General features: G+C 59.4%; 2 protein-coding genes and 1 long non-coding RNA gene across 10 annotated transcripts in view; 2 read left to right on the top strand and 1 right to left on the bottom strand.

The window, feature by feature from the left end:
• Hmcn2 (hemicentin 2) overlaps positions 1-12215 on the top strand; it is a 127271-nt gene extending 115056 nt beyond the window's left edge. For 2 of the 6 annotated variants that reach the window (XM_087183049.1, XM_087183048.1), the window contains 11 exons: positions 387-656; positions 4032-4181; positions 5459-5596; positions 5687-5808; positions 6040-6277; positions 7176-7238; positions 7598-7732; positions 8602-8730; positions 9144-9464; positions 10044-10944; positions 11580-12215. In XM_087183049.1, coding sequence (XP_087039175.1) covers positions 387-656; positions 4032-4181; positions 5459-5596; positions 5687-5808; positions 6040-6277; positions 7176-7238; positions 7598-7732; positions 8602-8730; positions 9144-9464; positions 10044-10944; positions 11580-11925 — 2813 coding nt within the window. In that variant the 3' untranslated portion in view covers positions 11926-12215. The remainder of the gene's footprint in view (positions 1-386; positions 657-4031; positions 4182-5458; positions 5597-5686; positions 5809-6039; positions 6278-7175; positions 7239-7597; positions 7733-8601; positions 8731-9143; positions 9465-10043; positions 10945-11579) is intronic. The other 4 variants (XM_087183052.1, XM_087183053.1, XM_087183051.1 and 1 more) reach the window with 4 other exon arrangements.
• Positions 12216-16792: 4577 nt separating this feature from the next.
• Positions 16793-24000, bottom strand: LOC101697105 (uncharacterized). 3 transcript variants are annotated; one of them, XR_001183807.3, is made up of 3 exons: positions 19204-24000; positions 18790-18926; positions 16793-18675 (listed from the first exon to the last, which is right to left on the bottom strand). It is a non-coding gene; the product is annotated as an uncharacterized LOC101697105 (long non-coding RNA). The 3 variants fall into 3 exon arrangements; XR_001183806.3 differs by having other exon boundaries at positions 16793-18665; XR_015439822.1 differs by having other exon boundaries at positions 16793-18926.
• Positions 19729-25987, top strand: part of Ass1 (argininosuccinate synthase 1) — a 41597-nt gene continuing 35338 nt past the window's right edge. The window contains exons 1-3 of the mRNA XM_004849110.4: positions 19729-19807; positions 23995-24056; positions 25697-25806. Of these exons, the coding sequence (XP_004849167.1) occupies positions 25702-25806 (105 nt within the window). The 5' untranslated portion in view covers positions 19729-19807; positions 23995-24056; positions 25697-25701. The remainder of the gene's footprint in view (positions 19808-23994; positions 24057-25696; positions 25807-25987) is intronic.

Here is a 25987-nt window from a genome sequence, read left to right as displayed (position 1 = left end):
AAGGACTGACCAGAGGGCCAGGGAGCAGCAAGCCCAGCTCCACCTCTGTCACAAGGCTCCCAGCTCAGGCGGTTCCAGCAGTGTCACTTGTGTCACCAGAAACAAGCTCTGTGTCTTGGAATTGAGATGTGTCTAGCAACTCATAATGAGGCTGAACAGCGGGGTCCCAGCAGCCATGAAGAACGAATGCTTAATGTGTGGGATGGAAGCTGAGGTCGATTGGGGAGCAAGAGAGCAAATGTGCAGGCCAGTAACAGTGCTCAGATTGGATTGTGCCTCATTTTCTCCTCCTTGCTTTCTGTGTTGTCTGAGGCACCTAAGTGAATATGTCACAAGTAGACAAAAATAACCCAATATTCCTAAATGCTGCCTGGGGCCTCCCACAGGTGCCCCGGTGTTCCAGGTGGAGCCCCAGGATGTCACAGTGAGGACCGGTGAGGACGTGGCCCTTCAGTGCCAGGCCACTGGAGAGCCAGAGCCCACCATTGAGTGGCTGCATGCAGGGCGACCCTTGCAGGCCAGCCAGCGACTCCAGACCCTGCAGGATGGGAGCCTGTGGCTGGAACGCGCAGAGCCTGGAGATGCTGGGCCATACGAGTGCATCGCTCACAACCTGCTGGGCTCTGCCACAGCCAGGGCGTTCCTGGTTGTGAGAGGTATGAGACATTGTTGCCCAGGTCTCTGTGGACACAAGCAGGGGCTCCTTTACCCTGGGGGTTCGTGCCTCGCTTTGGGGGGGGACTCGGGCCACTGTGCTGCCCGCTCCCCAACTCTTTGCTTAGTCAAACTCAGAATCAGCCAATGAAGAGTGCCTTGTGGGTCATCTTGGTCTACCCTACGCACTTACATTTGAGGAAACTGAGTCTCAAGGGCCCGTTTGCCACTTGTGTTAGACAGGGAAACTGGCTGTCCCAGGATATTTCACAGCCTGTGGAATTGGCAGAGTAAAGCAGGAGTGTCCATGGTCCTCCTGGGATGCTGTGCATATCGGGGGGCTGGTGCCTGCCAGACTTTGCACATGGCCTGGCCAGGGAAGCAGGCAGATGAGACACAGCTCAGAGAGTTCACTAACTCTGCTGTCTCAGGATTCTTTCATCAACCATCTTCTCCCTTGGGACAGACTCAAACTTAAAGTTAAAGAAATGGGCAATCCTGAGAACCACAGTAAAGTAATTCGGACCTGCACAAAGGAAAGTCACAGAATACTATTTCTAGGTGGTCTGTAACCTGTAGTAAATAGTCCACAGGTATGGCTTTGTGTCCCTCCCTTGTCCCTGGAAAATATAGCCAATCTATGGCAGTGTCAGAATCATTCTCTGTAGAACCCTTCTCCAGCCCTGTCCTTGCAGACATCACCAATCTATCACGATTGGCAATGTCACAATCATTCTCCATGGAATCCTTCCCCAGCCCTGCCCTGGCAGACATCACCAATCTATCACCACTGGCAATGTCAGAATCTTCCTCCGTAGAACCCTTCTCAGGCACAGAACCCTTCTCTCAACTAATTGGGTTTTGGCCCTCTGTCATTTGAAACCCACTGTCTACCAAATGTGGGGCCTCTCTGGCCCCTGGTCTCCCATCTGCTACAATCCAGGGGCAGGATTTGAACAAATGCAGCTCTGGAAGTTCAGCGTTGTGCTATCAGCCAGGGATGCTCTCAAGAGTGGGAGAGCGGAGCTCTGTTTCCGAGCTTGGACCTCCCCACTCCTGCTGACCTGCACATGGCCTCTCGGTTGGCTCTGCAGGCAGGGCTGACACCCAAAGGGCTGCAGGTGGGGCTTAAGTAACACGCACTGCCTGTGTCCGGCTCTGGAGGCTGGGAGGGCACGGTCGGGGTGTGGGGGGGGTTGGTCTCTTTGGAGGTCTCCGAGGGGCAGACACCACAGCTTCTGGTGACCTGCTGCCCGACTTTTGTCACAGGGAATTGTCCCTGTGTGTCTATCTCTGAATTTCCCCCTTTAAAATTAATTAATCAATTTATTTATTAATTTATTGTTATTACTTTTGGTTTTTTGAGACAAGGTCTCACTATGTAGCCCAGGCTGGACTTGAACTCCTGGCAGTTCCCCTGCCTCAGCCTCCTCTGGAGTGCTGGGATTACAGGCGAGCACCACCTGGCTCCTCTTTTAATACGGATGCAGGCACACTGGATTAGGTCCCACCCTAATGACCTCACTGTCACTTGGTTTCCTCTACAGAGATCCTAAGGTCGCAGTCAGAGGTCTGGGGTTAGGACTCGAACATTTGAATTTGGGCCGCGTGGCGCAGTCAGACCCTCTGCAGCCTCCTCATTTTTCAATGGAAATGACTGTTTCCCCTTCATATGTGCTAATTGCAGAAAGGCCAGAAAATATAGAAATGTGAGAAGGAAGAAGTAATGATCTCCTGTAATTCAGTTAGCAGGAATAGCTCAGGCCGTAATTTGGGGATGCATTCTCCCACCTTTTCTCTGAATGGAAAGAGATTCTCTATTCCTTTTTGGACAAGGCCTGTTCTCAGGTCCTCTTTGCAACCTGCCATGGACAAGGCCACTCTGACTTGGGTGACGTCCCCCGTAGCCAGCCAGGGTCCCCCTCTTTGCTAGCTTCGGAGAGGATTTATCTGCATTTCTGTCAGCTTTGTTAGACAAGCAACAGATTCTTTTTCCTAGTTCCTACTTCAAGACCAAAGTGTGGTGCCCGCTGTGCTGTGGTGGCCCGAATATTTGTACAGGGTAAATTCCTCAAGGGACTTGATTAGGCTGAGTGAGTTTTGGTTTTGGTTTTTGGTGGGTTTTTTTCATTTTTATTCTTGTTGTTTTGCAGTCCTGGGGATTGAACCCAAGGTCTTCCCACTGAGCTCCATCCCCAGCCCTTTTTAAAATTTTTGTCTCGAGACAGGGTCTTGCCAAGTTGTTAAGTTACCCAGACTGGGCTTAAATTTGCAATCCTCCTGCCTCAGCCTCCCAGAGTGCTGGGATTATAGATATGTGCCACTGTAACGAGCTAACGGGAATTTTTGAGGCCTCCTGACTATAAACGTGTCCCTCCCTTCCCTGCCTGCTTGTACCTCCTTCCCAGCAGCCTGATGGGTCCCCGTGCTGACCTCGCTGGGCACAAGGAGTTGCAAAGACTCCCCCCGGGTTCCAAGAAGCGAGATGGTGGCTTCCCTTCGCTGGACTCTGAGGTCCTGCGCTTTCCCGAGCTGCCTCCCACCCCCACCTCACCATCTGCAGCCCCTGGCTCCTTCCGTCCCCTCATTAGAAGACCTGGGCTTGGCCCCGTCTCCCCTCCCGGCCCAGAGCAGCAGATTGGCATGGGACGCATCCCAGACAGGCACAAATCTCATCAGCCCTGGCCCCAGGCCTCAGGAAACGGTCCTCACCAGCCCCTCATTTGTCCATTTAGGATGCTGGCTGCTGAGTGTTTTCTGTTATTTTTTGACAGATCGTGGCCATTTGTTCCTAATGTCCCCCGAGAGCTAGCGGGTGGAGAGCAGGCTGACCTCCCCCCTCAACCTCTGGAATACCAGCTGCCCGGCACTGGCCCATTAGGAGGAGGAAGCCCCCCCCATTAGCTGCAGAGCGGCCCTGGCAGACCGCCTGGCACCGATAGAAAGCCAGCACGCCTCGCCAGTCCAGCTGCAGGGCACAGGGCCAAGGCCGCCGATGGAATGGGGGCCTCGGGTGGTGGCACACAGCCCCCCAGTGCCAGCACACAGCCCCCCAGTGCCAGCCACTGCCACCATGGGCTCCTGTGTGTCCCAGGGCCACCTCCTTGTTTCACAGACAAACCTGCTCACTGTGGCGTGGGGCCTGGCATGCCCAGGGTTCAGGAAGGTGGTGGAGAAGCAGATCTCGCTGCGGGCATCTCACCCCTGCTCGGGTGCCTCCACTCAGCCTTGCCTCTCTTTTAGAGTCAGGGTGCCCTGTGCCTTGGGTCTGTAACAGTTTGCTCTGTGTGTTGGGGAAGGTACTGCGCCTCTCTGAGCTTCAGCATTCCTTTCCTGCTTGTCCTGAGGGCACGGGTGGCTCTTTTGCTTCCTCCCAGGGCACCCCCAGGGGAGCCGGGGCAGCATGATTGGGGTGATCAACGGCCAGGAGTTTGGCGTGGCTGCTGTCAACACCAGTGTGCGACGGGAGCCACATTCCGGAGTCACCACCATCCAGAGCAGCATCAGCCGCGTCCCAGCAGATGTGGGTGAGTGGGGCCAGGTGGCCGCTCATCAAGGCCCCACTGTCCCAGCCCACTGGGGACCCTCCAGCATGGGCTGGAGCAGAAAGAGCAAAGGCTGTTCTCAGAGGCTTGCGCAGGGCCTGGTACCTGGAGATCTGGCTGCCCTCTAAGTAATCCTAGCTACTGGGGAGGCTGAGGCAGGAGGATGGCTGGTTCAAGGCCAACCTGGACCAACTAGGGAGACCCTGTCTTTAAATGAAAAACTTAAAAAGGTTTGAGGATGTAGCTTGAGGGAGTGAACACCTAGCATGCATGCACAAGCCCCCAGGCTAAATCCCCTGTACTGAACACGTACACTGATTAGGATCAGGTGGCTCCAGGGACCCAGAAAGTGGTGTTTGAAGCCCGGGTGCTGTGAAAGGGTCACCGGAAATGGTTATGGTACATGAGGTGCAGGTGGGGAGACCCCAGTTAGCTAGGAAGCCCAAGAAGTGTCCGCTTCTGCACAGACTCACGACCAGCATGTTCTGAGCACACAGCCTTCTGCAGGACCGGAGCCGGCGCCCAGGGCCCTGCTGTCTCCCCTCCTTCTAAAGCTGCCCCAGCTCCGGCCTCCGTACACAGTGGGGTCCGGGACTTTGGCCATGTCACTCTGAGCCAGCCTGCAGGAGGCATCTGGCCCCGGGCAGGTGGCTGGGTTCTGCACAGTGGACCGGGGGACAGAGGTCGGGAGGGTTCTCCCCGTGCACAGGGCCTCAGCTCCCTCCTGCCAGTGGCCCAGAGCCGCCGCCACCCCTGGGCATGGGCAATGCTCCTGTCCTGGTCTGCAGCCAAGTGTCACGTGAAGGCCTGAGAGTGCAAGTCTGGGGCAAATTTTTGGCTCTGTTTTCGAAGTCAGTCCTTCCTCTCCCGGGCTCTTCCGGAAGTCATCTGCAAACTAGGAAAGGCAGCTGATTTTCAACTCAGCCCAGCAAATACATAATGACAGCCTGTAGAGTGCCAGGCTCTGTGGTGACCCAGTGGCCCTCAGTCTGTAGAACTGAGTTGAGTATCTGTAAATTATAGATATTCATACAAACTTACTCATTTTCACAACTACTTCATGAAGACATACTTGCCTTTGCTGTTTCCCAGATTCTGGGTAAATAACCAGTGCAAAGGGCCCCGAGGCAGTGCTTAATCAGGGAGAGAAAGGGCTGAGCTGTCCTGGGGGTACTGAGGAGCCACAGAGGGCTCTTGAGCAGGAGTGCGCCCACCCTGAACATCCAGCCCTAGCCTAGGCTCTGTCCTTCCCTGTCCAGGACCTCTGATGCGGGTGCTGGTGGTCACCATCGCCCCCATCTACTGGGCCCTGGCTGGAGAGAGTGGGGGGTCACTGAATGGCCACTCCCTGACGGGTGGCAGTTTCCAGCAGGAGTCGCATGTGGAGTTTGCTACAGGTGAGTGGCGTCTCCTCAAGGGGGCAGGAGGCTCAGATTGGGCCCGGTACGCTCCCCAAGGTGACCCTGGCTGGATGGGCTGGGTTGCAGGGGAGCTGCTCAGGATGACCCAGGTGGCGCGGGGCCTGGACTCCGAAGGACTCCTGCTCCTGGACCTGGTGGTCGATGGCGCTGTCCCCGAGGCCCTGGCGGACGAGGATCTCCAAGTGCAGGTGGGGGTCCAGACTGGTTGGGGGAGAGGGGGCTGTGCCAGCTGCCACCCCTGAGCGCCAGGCCCTTCCTTCCCAGCCCCTGCACCCGCCGCAGCCACTGCCCCCTGCCCGGGCTGCCCGGTGCTTGGAGGAAGAGGGGAGCTGCTTGCCCAGGGCTCCCCCAGCCCCCCAGACCCTTGGGTTTCGTGGCTTAGGAGTGGAAACCCCAGGGCTCCTCCTTCTCCTCCGCAGGACTTCGAGGAACGCTATGTGCAGACGGGGCCCGGCCAGCTCTTTGTGGGCTCCATGCAGCGCTTCCTCCATGACAACCTCCCGGGGCTCCTACACTGCAACCACAGCATCCGGTACTCGGCAGCACGGGGCCCCCAGCCCCAGCTGGTGCAGCACCTGTGGGCCTCGGCTATCAGCTCGGCCTTCGACCCCGAGGCCCAGGCCCTGCGCTACCAGCTCACCACGGCCCTGCGAGCTGGTGAGGGCCGTCCTTCATCTCCACCCCCACTGCTCCAGCTAAAACTAGCCAGGATCAGTGGCAAGGGACTGCTTGCCTGTGCTGCCCTCCAGCCGGCCCCTCCGGCCACCACCGGTGCCATGTCCCTTCCTGTCCCACAGTGCCAGACCTCTAGGGCCCCCAGGTGGACCTCCAGCTCCAGGCTGCCCTGCAAAAGCCCAGCTACACCCCACATTCTTCTTTGAGGGTGCTGTACAGAGCCCCCCGCGGCTCTGGTGACCCCACAACCCCACGGTCTCAGTGAGGGTTGTCCTCGTCAGAGGTCCCCAAGGCTTCACACTGGATGAGGGACAGTGAGACAGCCAGTGCTGTGGCCAGGCAGACCCCATTCCTGTACTGCCTGTGCCACTTTCTGGCTGGGCGACCATGGGGACAGCGTCCTGTCTCCAGTCCAGGGGTTCCCATGGGCGCAGTGGGAGGCAGGGCCTGCCCAGTAGATGCCACCTCTAAAGCCCCGTCTGGGCTCCCGTGCCCTGTTCCAGGGTGCTGTCCTCAGGGTTACTCAGGCGGTGGCTTCTTCCAATCTCCAGAACCCTGTCCCCTGCCGCACCCTCCACCAGACCTTCGTTCTTGCTGCCCACTGCTCTGTGCCCAGCCGCTGGGTCCTTGTGACCGCAGTTTGGACGTGTGGCCCCCTGCTTTCTACTTCTGTGGTTTCTCCTGAGTCCACCTGGCTTGATGTTCCGGGAGACCCTGGCACAGGCACGCAACCAGACCTGTCCTGTGCCCATCCCCTCCAACAGGCCTGGGTGGGACCGGGCCCCTGGCCTCGCTGGCTTAGGACAGGGCTGGGCTCTGGGCCGGGCGGAGGCTGTGACCCAGGCCACCGTGTCCTCAGAGCCTGTCCCTTGCTTTGCAGAAGAGCACGAGGTGGGCTGCCCTGAGGGCTTTGAGCCGGACCCCCAAGGAGCATTTTGTGTGGGTGAGCAGCTCCCCTCCCCAGGCGGGGGGCACGCGCTGTCACCGCCAGCCGGCAGGAGGCTCCGGGAGCAAGGATCGCAGCTCTGTCCCTCCGAAGACAGAGAGGAGTGTTTGGTGGCCCCAGTCCCTGCTCCCACCCTGTCACAATGCTCCTGGCTGCTTCTCCTGCTCCTGCCCCGCCGGCTTCACCCGGCCTGGGATGAGAACTGCGGAAGTGAGGGCCGGGGCATGGTGACAGTGAGTTGGCAGGAGGACTGGGGACCTTCTTGCAGGACCCTCCTGTGTGAACACTGGGCCGGTCAGGGTGCAGGGAGGCCCAGGGCCCTGTGCTCACGCCGCCCCTGCCGTGTCTGTCCCCAGACGTGGACGAGTGTGCGTGGGGCGCCCACCTCTGCCGGGAGGGACAGCACTGTGTGAACCTGCTCGGAGCCTACCGCTGCCTTCCTGACTGCGGGCCCGGCTTCCGGGTGGCGGCTGACGGGGCCGGCTGTGAAGGTGACAGGCGCAAGGAGCCCAGGACACACGCCCAGGGACTGCTGGCTCAGCAGATAGGGCTGCCTGTGTCTCGCGGTGCTGGGCTCTTGGGCATCGGCGGAGACCCTTGGCAGAAGGAAGCAGCACAGGGGGCCAGGAGACCAGAGCTGGCCCCGAGGTCTGGGTCCTGGCCTGGCCCAGTCCTGGCAGCTTCCGGTCCCCTTGGTCCTGTGTTGGAAGAAGGGGGCCATGGATGGCCATGGGGCCGCCTCCCCATCCCCCGCGCGCCATGGCTCAGCCCAGCGACAGCCTCAGAATCCTTCTCCACCCACTTCCCCTGCAGCCACCACTGATCAGGGGCTGCTGAAACCTGAGTGCCCCCCCACGGCACCCTCTGGGGTCCATTGCATGGCTCCTCGGGGACAGGGTGGCCATGGTGGGGCAGCGAGCCTGCCCCCAGCCCTCCTGCACGGGCCTCAGGGCCCGCCGATTTTCAGGGCTCTTCCGGTGGCTGCGTGGTCCCCCACGCTCTTCCTTTCTTCTTTAGCCCTTTCCTGCATGCCCTGCCCCTGAGCCCTGCAAAGCCACCTGCCAATTCTGTCCTCGCACGACCCCATGAACACAGCCTGTCCTTAGCCCTTTCACAGACTGGGAAACTGAGGCCCAGAGGGGGAGGACTGGAACCCAGAACCTCCCTTCACAGCCCCCCTTTGAAGCCCATTCCTTCCTCTGGCCCCGGACTCTGCTGACCTCCAGCCTGGTGTCCCCAGGGTGGCAGTGCAGACGCTGGAGCACAGCCCGGTGTCCGTGTGTGGAGGAGGGGCGGGCGAGGCCCAAAGTGGAGGTCACCCCCGGGGAGGCTCCGGCTAAGCCCCGCCCCGACTCCCCAGATGTAGATGAGTGTCAGGAGCAGCTGGATGAGTGTCACTACAGCCAGCTCTGTGAGAACACAGCGGGTGGGCACCGCTGCAGCTGCCCCAGGGGATACCGGACCCAGGGCCCCGGCCTGCCCTGCCTAGGTATGGACACCTGGTCCTCGCTGGGCCCTGGTGGTGGCCCCTGGCTCTCGGGCAGTGGTGTTTGTGGCCAAGATGCTGGCAACTTCTGAGAACCAGCAGTCCTGGACCTATGCTCTATCCTGTAGGCCACCTCTCCTGGAGGCTGGGAAGGGCAGGCAGGTGGTGTCGATGGGGTGGATCCCAGAGAGGTGCAGGGAACAGAAGGGACCCAAGTGACCACCCAGGGTAGTGGGGCTGGGGAGCTGGGGAGGGGCCCTCTGAGTATAGACAGAGCTGAGGGGAGGCTGGTGGCATCACAGAGGGCTGGTGCAGAGGCAGCCTGTGCAGCGTGTGAGGCTCAGGGTTCCAGGGAGGCCTAAGCAACAGAGGCCTTGAGCTGTCCTGGGTGCCATCTGGCCTCTCTCTCTCTGCAGATGTCAACGAGTGCCTGCAGCTCCCTGAGCCCTGCGCCCACCAGTGCCACAACTTCCAGGGTAGCTACCGCTGTCTGTGCCCACTGGGCCATACCCTCCTCCGTGACGGCAAGACCTGTACCTCACTGGACCGGAGCACACACAATGTGACCACTGTCAGCCACCGGGGACCCTTGGTGCCCTGGCTGCGGCCACGGGGCCCCATCCCTGGTGGCTCTTACCATGCCTGGGTCTCCCTGCGGCCGGGACCCAGAGCCCTGAGCAGTGTGGGCCGGGCCTGGTGTCCGCCTGGCTTCATCCGGCAGAACAGCATTTGCGTGGGTAAGGCCGGGCCCCGTCACCCACAGGAATGTACTCCTGTGTTACCTTGGGCCCCTGGGCTGGAGATGGGCACCCCCAAGAGCTCATGGGCGAGGGGGTGGCCGGTGGAGCTGAGGCTGGCTTCTTCTTTGAGGGGCATCTCCACTGTGCTAATGGGCAAGGGGCCCCGGCTCCAGGAGGGGATGGGCTGTTCTGACTTCCAGAGGCTGACCAGAAAGGGTCTCCTAAATGTGTTCCCAGGAACCCACCTTGAGAAATACTCCATTTGGTACTTGAATAAAGCAGTCAGGGAGGAGCATGCTCTGGAAGGAAGGGGGATGTTCCGGGGCTAAGGGTGGCAGAGGGGGGTGAAGCAGAGGTGGCTCTGCCTGGCTCCTGGTGGTCCTTTCCCTGGTCCTTGGTGACAGAGGCTGACGCAGGGCGATGTCTCCACTGTTGCCAAGTCCAGGGACCGCTCCAGTTCCTGCAGCCAGAGCCGGGTGGGGCTGGGCAAGGAGTGGCACGGGGGGCAGGGAAATTCACGGCCTGCCCTGGGCCGGGAGGCGGGCGTGAGGGCCCCTGGGTGCGTGTGTGATGCAGGCGCTCTGCCCGATCCCCACCCCACGCCCCGCCAGACCTTGACGAGTGTCTGGTGCGGAGCCTGTGCCAGCACGCCTGCCAGAACACCGAGGGCAGCTACCAGTGCCTCTGTCCCACCGGCTACCGCCTCCTGGCCAGCGGGAAGAACTGCCAGGGTGAGCGGGCGGCGTCCTGGGACTGGCCAGGCATCCCAGCCGGGCGGGAGGGCTGCTCTCGGCGGTGTGTCCCCTGCCTCCCCCTGGCCTCTCAGCCTCTCAGTCTCCTTCCTGGTGAAGCAGGCTCAGCCAGCGCCCCTCCCACCGTGGGGATACCCGGGAGGTGGCCGTGGTGACACTCTCTGGCTCTCCACTTCCCAGTGCTTCCCGCCCTGCAGACTGAGAACCAGGCCGCCCTGCCTGGCTCTGCCCCTCACCCTCTGCCTCGGGGTCAGGGAATGTCCCCCTGGGAAGGCTGGGAGGACCTGGCATGCTGCCCACGGGCTTCGGGCACCCTGGGTGGGAGGTGAAGCCAGTGCCTGGTGCAACCCCCTCTCTCCCAGGCTCTCCAGCTGGGCACCAGGCTCTGGGTGTCCCCGTGGGGCCACCATCATGCCCTGCCAAGGCCAGCCCCTGGGACAGTGTGGGGGGCTCTGGGCTGGGCTGAGGCCAGGCTGGCTGAGGACAAGGGGCCAGGGGTGCTCCCGCCTGGCTGGTCGGGAAGGCGTTTCTCTCCCACTTCCTCCCCCTCCACCGATGCCTTCTCTGGTTTCCGGCTTCACTAACCTCTGCCACCCAGACATCAACGAGTGTGAGGAGGATGGCATCGAGTGTGAGCCCGGGCAGATGTGCTTCAACACCCGAGGCAGCTTCCAGTGTGTGGACACGCCCTGTCCCAACTCGTTCCGGCAGGGCGCCAGCCCCGGGTAAGGCGGGGAGGGGAGGCTTTGTCCGCCAGGAGCGGGCCGCTTCCGCTCTGCTCCTGCAGGCCGCGTTCAGGCCTTGCTGCTGTGCTCCCAGCATGGTGACAGGCAGGCCGGAGTCGGGAGAGGACGGACCGGACACACAAACACACCCCGGGCGGCTGAGGCGGGAGGCTCGGAGTGCAGCCCAGCCTGGGCAATCTAGCAAGACCTTGTCTCAAAAAATAAAAAGGACTGGAGATGCAGCTCAGTAGTACAGTGCCTCTGGGTTTGATCCCCAGTACCACACACACACACAAATAAAATATATAAAAAGGCACAGAAACTTGAAGACCGGGAGGCAGGAGCGCTGGGTGGGGAGTTTCCCGGACCTTACAAACCGGAGGGGCAGTGGGCGGAGATCCGGGTGCCCTGGCGGGGCCTAGCGCTGGTCTCTGAGCCTCCGCCCTGCGCTCTGCAGAAACAGAGCTGACTCAGCCGCGGCCTGGGGGCTCTGGCTCTGTCACCGCTGGGCTGGGGGAGGACTTGGGCCGAGGGGGCGGCACCTCGCTGCTCCTAAGGGGGGGCGGCACCGCACCGACTCGGGTGGTGACCGCGTGGCTCTGTCGCCCGTCGCCTGACCTCCGTGCCCCGCGCAGGACCTGCTTCCGCCGCTGCTCGCAGGACTGCGACGCCGGGGGACCCACCACGCTGCAGTACCGGCTGCTGCCGCTGCCCCTGGGGGTGCGCGCCCACCGCGACGTGGCGCGCCTGGCCGCCTTCTCCGAGCCCGGCGTCCCCGCCGACCGCACGGAGCTCCGCGTGCTCGAGCCCGACCCGCGCAGCCCCTTCGCGCTGCGGCCCCTGCGCGCCGGGCTGGGCGCCGTCTACACCCGCCGCGCGCTCACCCACGACGGCCTCTACAGGCTCACCGTGCGCGCCTCCGCGCCGCGCCACCAGAGCGTCCACGTGCTGCTCATCGCCGTGTCCCCCTACCCGTACTGAGCCCGGAGGCCGGGGACACCTGCGGCGGTGAGCGGGACGTCCCCGTCGGTCCCCTTCTAAGCAGCGCTCAGCCAGCGGCCTTGACGCGGCGCCTGGGGCGCGGCCCGCTGGCACAGCTGGATGTCGCCGGCCCCAGAGGTTGCCCAGGCCTCGGGGTGCTGGGCCCGGACACAGGGCAGCTGGACCCAGGGAAGGGGGACTCCGTGGGCCGCAACAGCTGTCACCCGTCCGCACCTGGCGCAGCCCACATGAACCCAGCATGTGAGGGTATAAAAACCGTTTCTGACCCACGTGGTTTCCGTGTGCCCGCATTTTGATCAGCTCGCTCTTGGCTGGGAGGGAGACCCTCCCGAGGGAGACACCCCCCCCCCCCCCGCAGCCGCCCCTGTCTAATCAAGAGCCCAGGAGTCGACTCCAGCAGACCCACTCCTCGAGACAGGGTGGTCTCGGGGACCTCTAGTTCAGTTTTCTGTGAAATAAGAATATTGCGCGTGGCACGCGCCTCTCATCCCAGCGCTGGGAAGGCTGAGGCAGCAGGATTGGCCTGAGGTTTGAGGCCAGCCTGGGCCACAAAGTCGAGTCCAAGGCCAGCCTGCACTACATGGGAAGACCCTGTCTCAAAGACAAAAAATCACGCCCATCCTCCTGTATACTTTAAATCATCTCTAGATACTTAAAATACCTAGTACATAAAGCCTATGTAGATAATCGCTACATCGTTGTTTAGGAAGCAACGGCAAGAACGAAGTCTGTGTATGCACGGTGCAGGCACAGCAATGGGGCCCTCAACTCACACACACTTTAGTCGCACACAACATTCTGGCAGCTCTGCACTCCTCTTTCCTGAGGGTCTTTATTTGTGCTGTTCTGGCTGCCTCAGTGTCCTGAATCAATTCAAAAACTTTTGCCTTGGGGTCATTTTGTCTTTGGGAACAGCCAGGATTCGCATGGTGCCAGATCTGGTGGGTAGGGTGGATGAAGACAGGGTGTCATGTTTTGTTTTGTTTTTTGGTACCAGTGATCGAACTTGGGACCTTGCACTTGTGAGGCAGGTGGCAGAACCACTGAGCTAAGTCCCCGGCCCATCATGTTTTTTTATAAGCTGCCTTTCTGTTGGATGGCACTCGGCAGCAGCATTCACTGTATTTCTGATCACACCTCCTGAAGACCCTCATGAAGGAGGACTCCAGAATGGCTTCAGAAAGTGGCAAGACTGATGAGATGAGATGAATGTGCTCATAGCAAGTGGGAGGATTTTGAGTGGAATTAATGGCAATGTGTCTGTAATAAATTCTGCAAGCTCACCATGTATTTTGATCACATCTGGTGTCGCCAGCCTGCGGATGCAGGGACCTCGGGTGGAGCCCAGCAAGAACCAGGGCTCCTTGTCCTCCCACCCCTCTGTCCTTTCCCATCCTCCTGGGCTGGTGACAGCCCTGCCTTGGTGACCTCCAATTGCCAGCTGCCCCCAGACACAGCCTCGGGAGCCCATGTCCTTTGCATGTGGTTCTGTGGAAGAGGGTTCCTGTCCCTGCCCCTAGCTCAGTGTGACACAGTCCCCTCCCATCCATGTCCCCTGTTCTCTGCTGTGCCACCAGGAAAGTTGTCTGAGTTATTTCCCTCTCCCGGTGCATGGCAACCAGATTAACCAGGAACTGCCAGCGATGCTGGGCAAAACAGAGGGCATCCCTGTCTTGTTTTCCAAAGCAAAGAAGCTTGAGGAAGGGGGCAAGACCCAGTTACTGATTAAACTGGGAGCCTGACTATGGCCTGACAAACAGAACCTCCCATGGGGCACTTCTGCTTTCAGAGCTGGTTCCCTTTACGCCACAGTTCTGCAGCCTTTTTTTTTTTTTTTTTTTTTTTATAAACCCACATAGGAAATATTTTCAGCTTTGGGGACATCCAGTCTCTGTCACTTCTGACCTCTCCCTCAAAGGAGCAAAGCCTCAGATGTCCTACAGACAAATAGACATGTTGTGTTTCAATAAAACTTTATTTGTGGACACTTCATATGTTGAGTTCCTTGTCATCTTCGCATGCTATGGGGTTTTATTTTATTTTTAAGACTCGGTCTCACTATGCAGTTCAGGCTGGCCTTAAACTCATTAGGTAGCCCAGGCTGGCCTCTGACTTGCAGCGATCTTCCTGCCCCAGCCACCTAAGTGCTGGGATCACAGGTGTGCCCCACCACACCTGGCTTAGTTTTCTTTGGCTATTTTTCAATCACTTACAATGGAAAGGCCGTTCTTAGTTTGCACACAGCCTTTTACAAAAACAGGCGTGGCCTGTGGTTTGTGAACGCCGAGGCTTTAATCCCTCTCCTGGAGGCGGGAGTGGAGCAGGAGGGCGAGGGTCCCCACAGACCCCTGCAGACCCCATTGTCCAGGCCACCTTCCAGGGCCCAGAGGTCAGATCTTGAGCCCTGCTGTCCACTGGACTGTTAATTTTTGATGGAGCCAGGGACTTCGCAGCCCAAGAGGAGAGATATGATCTCAGAGTTCTAAGACCTGCAAAGCGAGGTGGTGGCTCCTCTCTTATCCCTGCTCTCTGTCTCCTTGCACCCTTGTGTCCCTCAGCCCTTTGGGTTTGTAAAACTACCATTTGTTGAGTCTTTCTGTCCATTGTCTTCTGAACTGAGTTTATTTCACGCTCTTAATATTGCAGATTGCTACGTCAGGTAGGAGTGATAGGCAGTTGGAAAGGGGCCAGGCCCAAGACAGACTCAGCCTAGAGGTGAGACAAACCGGGCCTGTGGTCAAAGCCTGAGTTGATAGAAAGGACGCTCCAAGATGGAGATGAGGGTGAGGCCAGAGCCTCCGCAGAGATAGATGGAGCTTCCAGCTGAGCTCTAACCAGCAGATAGGGTCCAGTGAGCCTGAACAATGTAGCACACACAAAGAAACAATGTAACACACAGAAAACCAATGCAACACAGAGAAACAAACAATGTAACACACATAGAAACAATGCAACACAGAGAAACAATGTAACACACATAGAAACAATGTAACACAGAGAAACAATGTAACGTGTAGAGGACCAGAACACTCTGAGGCTCCCCTTGTCCCTTCCAGAACCCCCTTGCTCTTCTTCTGCTGCGTACCTTTGCCAAGCACTTTTGTTTTTCCACTAGATCTATGTTAGCTAAGTGGCCACTTGGAATCCTACAGGCTGATGATAGTTGAGCCCTTGGTAGCCTGTGATGTGATTTCCCTGTATCAGAACCCCTAGACCAAGAGCCTCAGCCGCCACCCGCTCTCGGAAGCCTTCCGTCTCGCAAGAGCTTTCTCTTAATAAACCTTTCCTGCTCTTCACCTCCTTTGTCCTGGACTCCATTCTTGGATAAGTTGGGAGTTGCTTCCCTTTAATACTAGGACCTCCAGAGGCAAGAAATCGCGTCCACATTTCACCAGGAAGGGGGGCTCAGAGAAGGGGAGGCCCTTGTCTAAGCACACACAGCCTGGAGGGGAAAACTCAACCAGGCACACCCATCTTGTTCCACAGCCTAGGGCTGTAACTGCCCACTCAGGAGGAAACAGAGCCCAGGGGCAGGAAGACCAGCAGGGGCCTCAGGGAGTGCTGTGGGGCGTGGTGGCACACATCTGTGTTCTAGCACTTTGGGAGGCTGAGGCAGGAAGATTGCAACTTAGAGCCTGCCCCAGCAATTTAGCAAGTCACCCAGACTTTGTGTAAAACAAATAAACAGGCTGGGGTGTAGCTACCCGCGAAAGCCTCCCACACCTGCCGTTGCCAGAGCCAACACCCAGAGCGGCATTTCCTGTCATTGGCTAAGGGCCGTCCAGCCACCAACCCTGGTGTCGCCAGCCCCTCGTGTCACTGACCGAGGCACCTCTGCACATTGGGGAAAATAGCCCTGCAGGTCACTCATTAAACTCCCTTAGGCAGCTTTTTCCAGGAATCTGACAACTGGACTCTGTGTCCCTCTGGGCGGGGGCTGGAACCTGGGTCCAGCGGAGGTCACGCTCTGTTCCGGGGCCGCTGCCCAGGCCTGGCCAGTGGCAAAGTGGCCTCTGGTGCCAGTGGAGAGATGGCTGCATGGTGAGTCGTCAGAATCTCTGTGCACTCAAGACCAGGAGGTGCAGGGCCTTCGGTGGCAGGGGCCAGGAGGAGCCCTCAACAGGATAGCACTCAGGCTGTGTAGGGGATTTAGGAGATCGGTTCAGACAGAGGGCAGAGATGTCAGAGCCTGAGCTTTTTGTTTTTTGGGACAGGATCTCACTGTGTAGCCCAGGCTGGCCTTGAAGTCTCGGTGATCCTCCTGCCTCAGCCTCCTGAGTGCTGGGATTATAAGTTTGTGAGTGTGGGAAGCAGTGAGGTGCCTCCTGCAGGGGCACAGGTGAGGCTGTGGTGGTCTAGGCCAAGGCAGCAGGGTGGGGGGACGAAGGCAGGACCCCGGCCTTGTGCTCATCCATCAGACCTACACTGTGCTGTGCGGATATGACAGCTGATGACAAGGCGCTGAGCTGTGGTGGCGTGTGTGGGGTCCGAGTGGCATCTCCAAGGGCAGCAGGTGCCAGGACCAAGTGGCAGGGAGGAGCCTGACCCAGGGAGTGAGCCCAAGAGGCCTGTGGAGGGGACACAGCAGGCAGGGGCCCAGGAGGCGGAAGTAGGAGCTTCTGGCTTTGATCCTGAGAGTGACAGGGACAATCAAAGTCTTCCGTATAAATCATTCCATTCACTAGTATTTCGCTATATACCTCTAAACTGTAAGTTTTAAAACAGTAACTACAGCCAGGGATTTAGCTCAGTGGTTTTGCCGCCTGCTGCACAAGTGCAAGGACCCAAGTTCGATCCCCAGTACCAAAATAAATAAATAAATAAAAATAAAACAGTAACTACAATGTCATTCTTAGCATACTTTAAAAACCAACAGTAGCATCCAATTTCCTGTCAGTGTTCAAACGTCCAATTGTTCATAAGGTTTTGCTTTTGCACTTAAAAAAAATCAGAGTCCAAGCCAGCGTGGTGGCCCACATCTATAATCCCAGCACTCAGGAGGCTGAGGCAGGAGGATCAGGATGAGCTTGAGGCCAGCCTCAACCACATAGCAAGGCCCTGTCTCAAAATCAAAAACAAAAAAAGATTCTTAACTGGGATTTCATAAAAAATCAAGAAACAGCTTTTTGACACTCATGGGTATACACATCACATTGTCTTAGATGTACACTACTGGTTTAAGCTAAAACTTAAATTCACCGTGAATGAAGATTATCTCAAGATGTAACTGCCTATATAAATTGACCCGTCACAAGCAATACAATCGCTCATGGGTACAGTGATATGTTTTTGAATAAATAATTCTGAGCTTTAAAAAAAATTTTGGAGAGATTTAGGCAGTTATAAATAAATAAATAGAGAGAGACCGTGTTCATGGGTTGAAAAACTCAATATTGTTAATATGCTCACTTCTCCCAAGCTGATACATAGCTCTACTGTAATTCCCAATCAAAACCCTGGAAGGCCTTTAACATAAACTGATACTGCTTCTCCTCTTATGGACAAGAAGAGACATAACAGATTTATAAAGGACCAACGTTAGACTGGAAGACTTGCTCTACAGCTAAAGACACATGGTGCAAGCAAAAAGCTGGATAAATAAGGGAATGGGACAGAAAGCCAAGCCAGGTCTGCATTTATGTGGGCAATTCATTTGCAAGAAAGGTGCCCACCAAATTAAGCAAGGGAAAGGCTTCCATATTGCTAGAACAACTAGAAATTGAAATTGGAAAAACTGAACCGTCGAGGAAGGGTAGGTATGACCTGTTTGGATTTGTGTTTTTTGTGTTGGTTTGGTCTGTTTGAGACAGGGTCTTAGTTCAGGCTGACCTTGAACTTGTGGAGAAGCTCCAGCCTCAGCCTCCCGAGTGCTGTGATTATAGGCATGTGCCACCAAGCTTGGCTATGATTTATGTTTTTTAAGAACTCTCTGGCCTGGCCTTCATGAGGCCCTGGGTTCAATCCTAGCTACCAGCAAAACAGTAAAAGCCTCTCTGGCTGTTGGAAGGGCAACTGGGGTGAGCAGGGAAAGCAGAGTGGGTCTGAGTGAGAAATGATCTGGGTCTAAAAGAAGGTGGGAGACCAGTATGGGAGAGGGCGGTGGAGAGAAAGGGCAGAGCCTGGACATATCTAGAAGACATGAACACCTGTGACGATGGGACCGTGCCTCAGTTTCTCCACCTGGCCAGGCCCAGGTACCTCAGTGCTATGAGGGACTCCACCTATTAGGACCATGTACCTCGCAGGGAGCAGAGGAGCCCTGACCTGGCCATGGGAAGGGGGCAGGGAGAAGGCCAAGGGTCACCCACAGTCCGGGATCCGGTCTGCAGGGGGGTTCGGGCACGGGCCGGGGGAGCACTGAGCATGCGCCTCTTGAGGGTGGGATACTCAGCCAGGAGTGGGCCCTACGGCGCCAGGGTCCAGCCTGCTGCTCCGTGTGCAGAGCCCTTGTGGCTCCCCAGAAGCGGGTGACCTCACTGCCTCTCATGTCACCAGTGCCTGTGCGTCAGGAGGGGACCATCTCCTGGCCCGAGGCCATTTCTGCAGCTTGGACTAAAGGTCCCTGAAGCCTGCAACCCTGGGTTGTGAACCTGTCAGCTCGAAGCTGGCCTGGAGTGCAGGGTTTGGGCCAGAGCTTTGGGCGCTGGTTTCTCCTCCTGTGGTGCTGCTTCAGGCTGTGCGGCCTTGGAAAGATGCATCCGAGGTCTCAGGCCTGCACCCTGGGGACAACTTCATGTGGGGGAGTTGCAAAGATGGACGCTTAGGAAGAGACCCCTGGGCACCCAGACCCGCGTGGCTCACCCAGCCTCCCCAGGGTTTGGGCGCCAGAGGTGAGGGGCTCACGGTGGCCTTGGAGCTGCAGCTTGAACTGCAGAGTGGAGGCCGGCGGCTCCTCTCCCTCCAGAAAGGGCCCAGCTGCTCTTCCCGCTGAGGCTTCAGTTGCTAGGTGAAGGCGTAAGGGCTGCGACAGGCGCGGGCAGCTGGCAGGACCAAGAGCCCGATGGTGACTCGGGGTTCGGAGCTGGCTGAGGACTGGGGCGTACCCCCCCCCCCCCCGCCAGTCCTGACCCGAGCAAGGCCTTGGGTGTCATCCTGGGGCCGGCAGACCTCCCCGGGAGACGTCCATGTAACAGCCTTCCGAGGGCCAGACCCCACCGCAGTTCCCAGTTTCGCTTTACGAGCTGCAGGCATCCCTGCTGCCGGCCTCAACCTTCCCTGCCGTCCAATGGGTTAGCGGCGGGCGCGTCTCCTGCTCACCATTTACTGGGTGCCCTGGGGAATCTGGTCGGGTGCCAGTCTGGGGAGACAACCGAGCGCCGCCATCCGGGCGAGGGGTGCAACTCAGCCTCCAGCGCCGGCCGCCTCGGGGCTTCCCCGCACCGGCTCCGGGGGCTCCAAGGCGTGGGACGCGGGCGGCGGAGGAAAGCGAGCCCCCAGCTCTCTGGGCCTAAGGGGCTTTCATCTCCACTTGCACCCCGGAGCCTTGGAACGCTTCCCGCGGATCACGCCGCCTGGACACCGGTCGCGCACTGCTGCGCCCCGAGGCGCCAGCCGCCCAGCCCGGTCGGAGCCCGCGCGCCGCGCCCACGCCCGTGCACCCCCGGGTGGCTGAGCTGGCGCGGGGCCCGGAGCGGCCGGGGCGGAGCGGGGAGACGGGGAGGGGGGGGCGGGCCCGGGATCCGCCCCCCGCAGGTGGCCGCGGGCTCTGAGAGGCTGGCGGCGGGGGCCCGGCCCGGGGAGGAGCCTGTCAGCCTGTCGCGCGCCCCCACGTGCCCCGGCCCTGCCCCCCCCCACCCCGCTCTGTGTTTATAACCCCGGGGCGCGCGCCGCTCCCGGCCCTGCTCCTCCACCTGCCACCAGGGTAAGGAGTCCTCGGCGCTCGCCCTCCCCACTTCCCAACCTAGGCCGCCCCTCCCCGGGCCCCTGGCCCGGTGGAGCGGAGGCCGAGGCACGCACTGGCCGCCCTCCCCACTTCCCAACCTAGGCCGCCCCTCCCCGGGCCCCGGCCCGGCGAGGGGCGGAGGCCGAGGCACGCACTGGCCGGGCCGGAGCGCAGAGGGGTGCGGGGCCCCTGTTGCTCACACGCGTGGACGCCGGATGCTGGCTTCTGGAGCCTGGCGGCCGAGTTGGGGGACCAGGCCCGGTGTCCCCTGGGCGGACCTAGGTCCTTCCCGGATCTCTCGGATCCGGCTTCCTGTGCACCATGGAGCTCCCAGATGGAGGCCCGAAAGTGGAGTGGGCAGGAGCTCGCATTCCCTCGCTCCCGCCCCGACTCGCCATCCGTCTCCGCCCCTTGTTCTGGGAGAGTTCCAGCCCCATCTTGGCCCCTGATCCTCCAGGGCTCAGGCGCTTCGCTTTCCCCCAGCCTCAGTTTACCCTGAGCATGTGGGCCCTGAGACCCTGGCGACCTGCCCCAGGGCCCTGGGTGTGAAGGTCCCGTCCCCGGGCGCAGAGACAGTTCTGTCCGGGTGGGGCACTGCCCAGCCCTGTGTCCCAAGTCCTGGGCTGGGCTCTGGGGGAGGAGCCCCTCCGGGAAACTCGGCTCTCTGGGTTTTATTGTCTTTGGCCCCCAGGTCGGCGGGGAGGTCGTCAGGAACGCAGAGTCCCGTCCTGCAGGGCCCTCCGAGTTCTCTGCTGCAAAGTGGGGTGCAGGCTCTGGGCAGGAACAGACCTGTCCTTCCCCAGGGCTATACCGGGGTGCCCTGGGCTTTGATCCCTCCTCTCCCAGCTCCAGGTCAGGCCATGCCATGCCAGGGACAGGAGGGCAGGTGAGGCCTCGCGTCAGCTTCCCTGTCCCCATCCGGTAGTGCTGCACCTGGATATGGAGAGGTCGTCCAGGGGGACAGTGGAGGCAGAAGCAGACACAAGGGGGCAGGGGGAGGAGCCTCTGTCAACTCCCCTCCAGTCCCCTTCCCTGTCCCTAAGGGAGCCACGACTCTGAGCACCCATAGGGTCCCAGGCTCAGGATGGGGGACTCCACTTCCCGGGCAGTCTCTGCACCTCTGAGTACCCACAGGGGCCCCACATCTGCCTCATGCCCTGGGCTTGTGGAGTCATTCACCCCAGGAGCCCGGGGGCAGAGCTCTGCCCCGCCCACCTGCTGTGCCAGCACTTGGGCAGGACAACTGAACACAGCCCTTGAAGTGGCCATGGGCACCCACGTGGAAAGAGCTTCCAGGGTGGAACTCAGGGGTGAAGAAGGCTCTGAGCTCTGCAGTAACACTTCGGGCAGAGTTGCGCTTCCAGCCCTGGCTCCTTTGCTTCTGCAGGACAGGTCCTGCCCCAGGTTGGGCCAGGCAGGGAGCAGATGCACTGTGATATTAGAATAAATAGACAAGTGTGCCCCTTTCTGTTAGCAGATGTTCCTAGGAGAACATTTGAGGGTCTCTCCCCGGGATCTGTGGAGACCTTCGTCTTCCTCCCTCCCTACTACATTGGGAACATTTTTGTTAAAACTAGAGACCAAAGCCCAGAGATTTAGCTCAGTGGTGCTGCTGCCTGCCTCAAAAGCAAAAGGTCCTGAGTTTGATCCCTGGTACCAAAAAAACCCCCCAAAATTAGAGACCAAACTTGCCGAAAATGACCCGGATCTGTCAAATGAAAGCTTAGGCCGGGCCCTGTGGAAGGAAGGTGGGCTGCCTTCTGGTCAATAGTGGAATTACAGCCTAGCTCCTTCAGATGCAAACGAAGCCTGCAGTATAGGAGCTGAAATCCTAGAGAGAGGAACCCCAAAGTGAGAGACTTTTCCTGTCCAGGCAGAGTCAGGCTGTAGGAAAATAACAGATGGAGCTCAGCTGAGCTGGGCTGTCAGGAGGGCTTGGGAGGAGCAGCCCAGGAAGCAGCAGCCATGCAGGGGCCACACAGAGAAATAGGGGGCGGTCTGTGAGGGGGCAATGACCTGGGAACCCTTAGGGCCATGGAGCAGAGAGCAAAGCTGCCTGCAGCCAGCCTGGGCTTGAAGCCACTGTGTCCTGTCACCACGGCACTGGCTTCCGGGCTCCTCACCAGCGGACAGTGGCCGTGGCAGTGGGCCCGGGGAATGACATTCCCATGGCCCGGACGTAGCCTCTGCCTTGTCACTCGAGCTCTGACATTTTAGAGCCGCGGGAGTTTCCTTGGTGCCAAGGGAATGCCCAGGCTGGCCTGGCCCGTGTTCCCTGGGCACTGGCCTGACGGCTCTGGCCAAGGCCACAGAGAATACCCCCCGCCTTGCCAACCGAGGCCAGGCTGGCAGGCAGTGTGACTCAAGGTCACCTTCCTCATCCCAGGCCAGTGTCTCTTCTGGGTGACGGTGTCCCGATGGCCTTGGGAGCAGGGAGGCAGGGGCATATGTCTGGGAGCTGGAAAAAACCTCCCTGGGCCCTTCCTGGAGCACGAGGGGCCTGAGTCTGTATTGCTAGGTGCCTCCTCAGGAAGGAAGCCTGGGGTCCTGGCACATCTGCATGGCTTTTAAAAAAAATTTTGGCACCAGGGATCGAACTTGGGACCTTGTGCTTTCAAGGAAGGTGGTGGAACTGTTAAGCTAAATCCCTGGCCCTGCGTGGCTTTTAAGTTGTGCATCTGGAGAAATTGAGGCCAGGAGAGTGAGGGTGTGCCCAAGATCAGCTGTGGGCCCATGCTTGGTGCCCGGCCCTCAGCTCCTCCCTAGCATTTCCCTGAACCCTGCTGTCGCCTGTGGTGGTCAGGTCTTCCTCACTCCTGACTTGCAGATTGGCACCCATGCTGGGAGAGCTGCAAAGACTCAAATCCAGATAGCTGCAGGCTGTGCCTGCAGAAAGAATGCTCTTCCTCTTCAAATCGAGGCCTCAGGTCCATTTAGATTTTGCCCCAGGCTTCAGCCTGGTCATCCAGTCCCTCCAGGCCCTGTGGCTGAAGAAGGAGGCCACTTCACCTCCTGCTAGGAGCAGGGTGATGCTAATTTAGGGTTCCATTGCATCACTTACTCAGCCCAGCTCTCACTGTATTTCTACTTTTTTTTTTTTTTCCCCCTGGTAGCAGGGATTGAACTCTGGTCCTTGAGCTTGTGCAGCAGGCAGTGAAACCACTGAGCTAAATCCCCAGCCCTCTGGCTCCCACTGTATCTCCATGTGCACACACAGAGGTATCTCTTTCTTGTGTAAGCCTGACAGGCCACGAGTACACACATGCACACACACCCCAGCACACAGGCATGTGCAGACTGGAAGTACACACTTGGCAGGTGCACACGGGCACACAGTGCAGGCACAGGGCACTCTGAGGTGCACGCCCCTGGCACACCCATCCCTCATCCCTCTACCTGCACACAACCCGGAAGGCAGGAAGGGCTCCCTGGTTTCTGAGTGAGAGCTGGCTTACAGCCCACACTTCCAGGGGTCCCCCCTCAGCTCAGAGCTGGTAGAGTGGGGGACAATTGGCATTCACTGCCGAGCTAGGCCAGGAGGGGAGGCGGTGGGCCTGCTGGGGTGGGGCAGGGCCGGTCTGTGGAGCTCCCTGCCCCCCCAGTGCCCCTCTTGGCTCCGAGTGCCTGTGTGAGGGCAGAGGCAGGGGTTTCCGGAAGGCCCTTATCCTGGGGCCACATCTGCTCTCCATCCTGAGCCCGAAGCCCCAGCCCACCCTGGGTGTCCGAGCCGACTCATCTGACCTCACCTCACCCAACTCCTCCTTCCTGCGCCTCCCAGAGAGGCAGCCCAGCTGATGTGGGTGTGAGTCCTGGCTCTGCCACTTGCCAGCCTAGCAAGGTCTTGGGCAAGCTTCTTAACCCAAGCCTCAGTTTCCCTATCTTTAAGATGGGAGGCCCATGGGGGCAGGGCTCAGCTTATGTTGGACGGGTGTGTTTACCATCAGGACAATACATGCAATGGACACACCACCCATGCCATTGTACCAGCTCCCCCACGCATGCACACAGGGGTGGGAGGCTGTACATCCTTCCTGGAAGGCCGCCTGGGCCTCCCTGTGATGTCTGTGGGCCTGGCCAGACTCTCTAGCACAGAAGGCAGGGCCCGTGACTGACTGGTGGCACCTGGGCCGCCGTGCCAAGCAGCTGAGCCGCTGTTGCTTTTGCAGAGTGGTTCCCTGAGCGGGAAAGACAGAGCGTGGACACCTGAAAGCTGCACCTCCAATCCCAGGTACTTCCTCCCTGCATCCTTTCGGCCTCCCTCTCCCTCCTTCACTCTAACTTCCACACCAGTTGCCTGGCTGCAGTTGCCATGGGCACCATCTGCTGGCTCCAGGTCAGGGCCTGCAGGGTCACCAACAGCTGGCCAGGGACTCGGGCTGGGCATGGTTGCAGGCTCAGTGGAGGGGAGTTGTGGCGCCCATCGGAACCCGCCTCGCCCAGCCACACTGTCCCGGGAGGTCCACAGGGCAGCGGGCAGAGCCTGGGGAGTGCGCCGGGGCCTGTGTATTCCTGAGCTGGGCCCCAGAGTCCCCATAGCTGCATATCCGGCAGATGGCCCGAGCCAGACACCTGCCACTCCTGGTCGGGGTGTGGGCCTGGGTTCAGACCTGGCCCTGCTACCTGCTCATCCCTCGGATGACCTTGGCAGGTGACCTCGCCTCTCTGATCCTTGGTTTCCTCTTTAGCACGGTTTCCTCTTTAGCATGGGGCAGTGACAGCACCCACCTGCAGGGCCAGGTGAAAAGGGTGGGGCAGATGGGCTGATCCCCAACACGGGAGGCCATGGGCGGCACATCTGGCGCTGCTTTGTCATCTGTGACCCCCAGGTGACCAGGTATCCTGCTCCTGCCTCCTTCCTTCCCTCTCTGGGCCTCAGTTTCCCTACCTGCGCGCTGGGGGAGTTGGTCTCTGAGCCCTTCCCAGCTGAGCTTGGGCAGAGTGGAGCTCGCAGAGGTGCTGGGTCCCCGGTCCAGCCCTGCCTGGTACCCAGAACCCTTGAACCCAGTGTCCGTTACCCTGGGGAGAAGACATTTCTGCTCGTGGTGTGCGTGCGAGTCTCTCAGTGGCTCTGGGCAGTCAGAACCCCAACATGTTCCTGGTCACTCTTGTCCTTTTGTGCATTTCATGGGCTCCCTGTAGGTCGCATGAAGGGCAGAGTGATACCACTGAGCCTAAAAGGCTCAAATTAGCAGAGTGAAACGCTCTGGGGAACTGTCACAAGCTATTCTAATTACATTATTTCTCCTGGGGAGAAGCCACTTGGGCCTGGTTAGTTTGGGCTCTATCCCACGTCCCAGAAGGCACTGAGGAGTACTGAGGTGTGACTGTCCCTGCCTTAGGGCACTGGCCCAGGCCTCGGATCCTGAGGGTGCAGGTTGGGGAGCTGCCTGGGCCAGGCTCACCCCGCACCGGCTTCCTGCGTCAGAGCCTGGGTTCCCAGACACTTGCTCTGGGACCCTGAGCTGTTTGTTGTGACCTTCACCAGCTACCTCTGGCTACCACTTTCGTCCCCAGTGGGGGTGACAGTGCCTGCTATGTGGGGTCCCGGTGGGGGTTCAGGGTGACCCACAGGAGACCCCTGGGGCATTGCTTGGCAGGAGCTGTTGCTGAGCACCAGAGCCTGGGCCCCAACCCCACCTGGTGCCTCTGCCTGGCCCAGCCCCAGATGCCCACCCTCCCCGGCATTCCTGGGCCCGCTGTGCTGTGTTTGGAGTCAGGGTTCCGGGGCAGGTGTGGATGCAGGAAAGTGAACATTGTGTTCCAGCCTCCAGAGCAGCCTGCCCAGGACTGTGCCCAGAATGGGGCACCAACCCCTCCTCCCCACAGGCCATGTCCCGAGGTGAACCCAGTCTCCCCTCTGCTCCCCAGACGCCATGTCCAGCAAGGGCTCGGTGGTTCTGGCCTACAGCGGCGGCCTGGACACCTCCTGCATCCTCGTGTGGCTGAAGGAGCAGGGTTATGACGTCATTGCCTACCTGGTGAGGAGCCGCGGTCACTTCCAGTCTGTGTGTCCCGCTGCCCGCCAGTGGCCCCTGCCACTGTCCTGCCCTCTGTCTGCCTGCCCCGCTCCCTGCTGCTCAGCCTCCAGCCAGAGCTGGGGAAGCCGCCTCTCTGGACCCCTCACTCTTCCTCTGTAAACTGCGCATGGGGCAGCTCTCT

This window comes from Heterocephalus glaber, unplaced genomic scaffold, assembly GCF_053883595.1.
Source record: "Heterocephalus glaber isolate CG9 unplaced genomic scaffold, H.glaber_assembly_v1.0 deba00001479, whole genome shotgun sequence".
Taxonomy (NCBI): domain Eukaryota; kingdom Metazoa; phylum Chordata; class Mammalia; order Rodentia; family Bathyergidae; genus Heterocephalus; species Heterocephalus glaber.
Note: the sequence above shows the minus strand (reverse complement) of the source record. Positions and strands in the feature narration are given on the sequence as shown.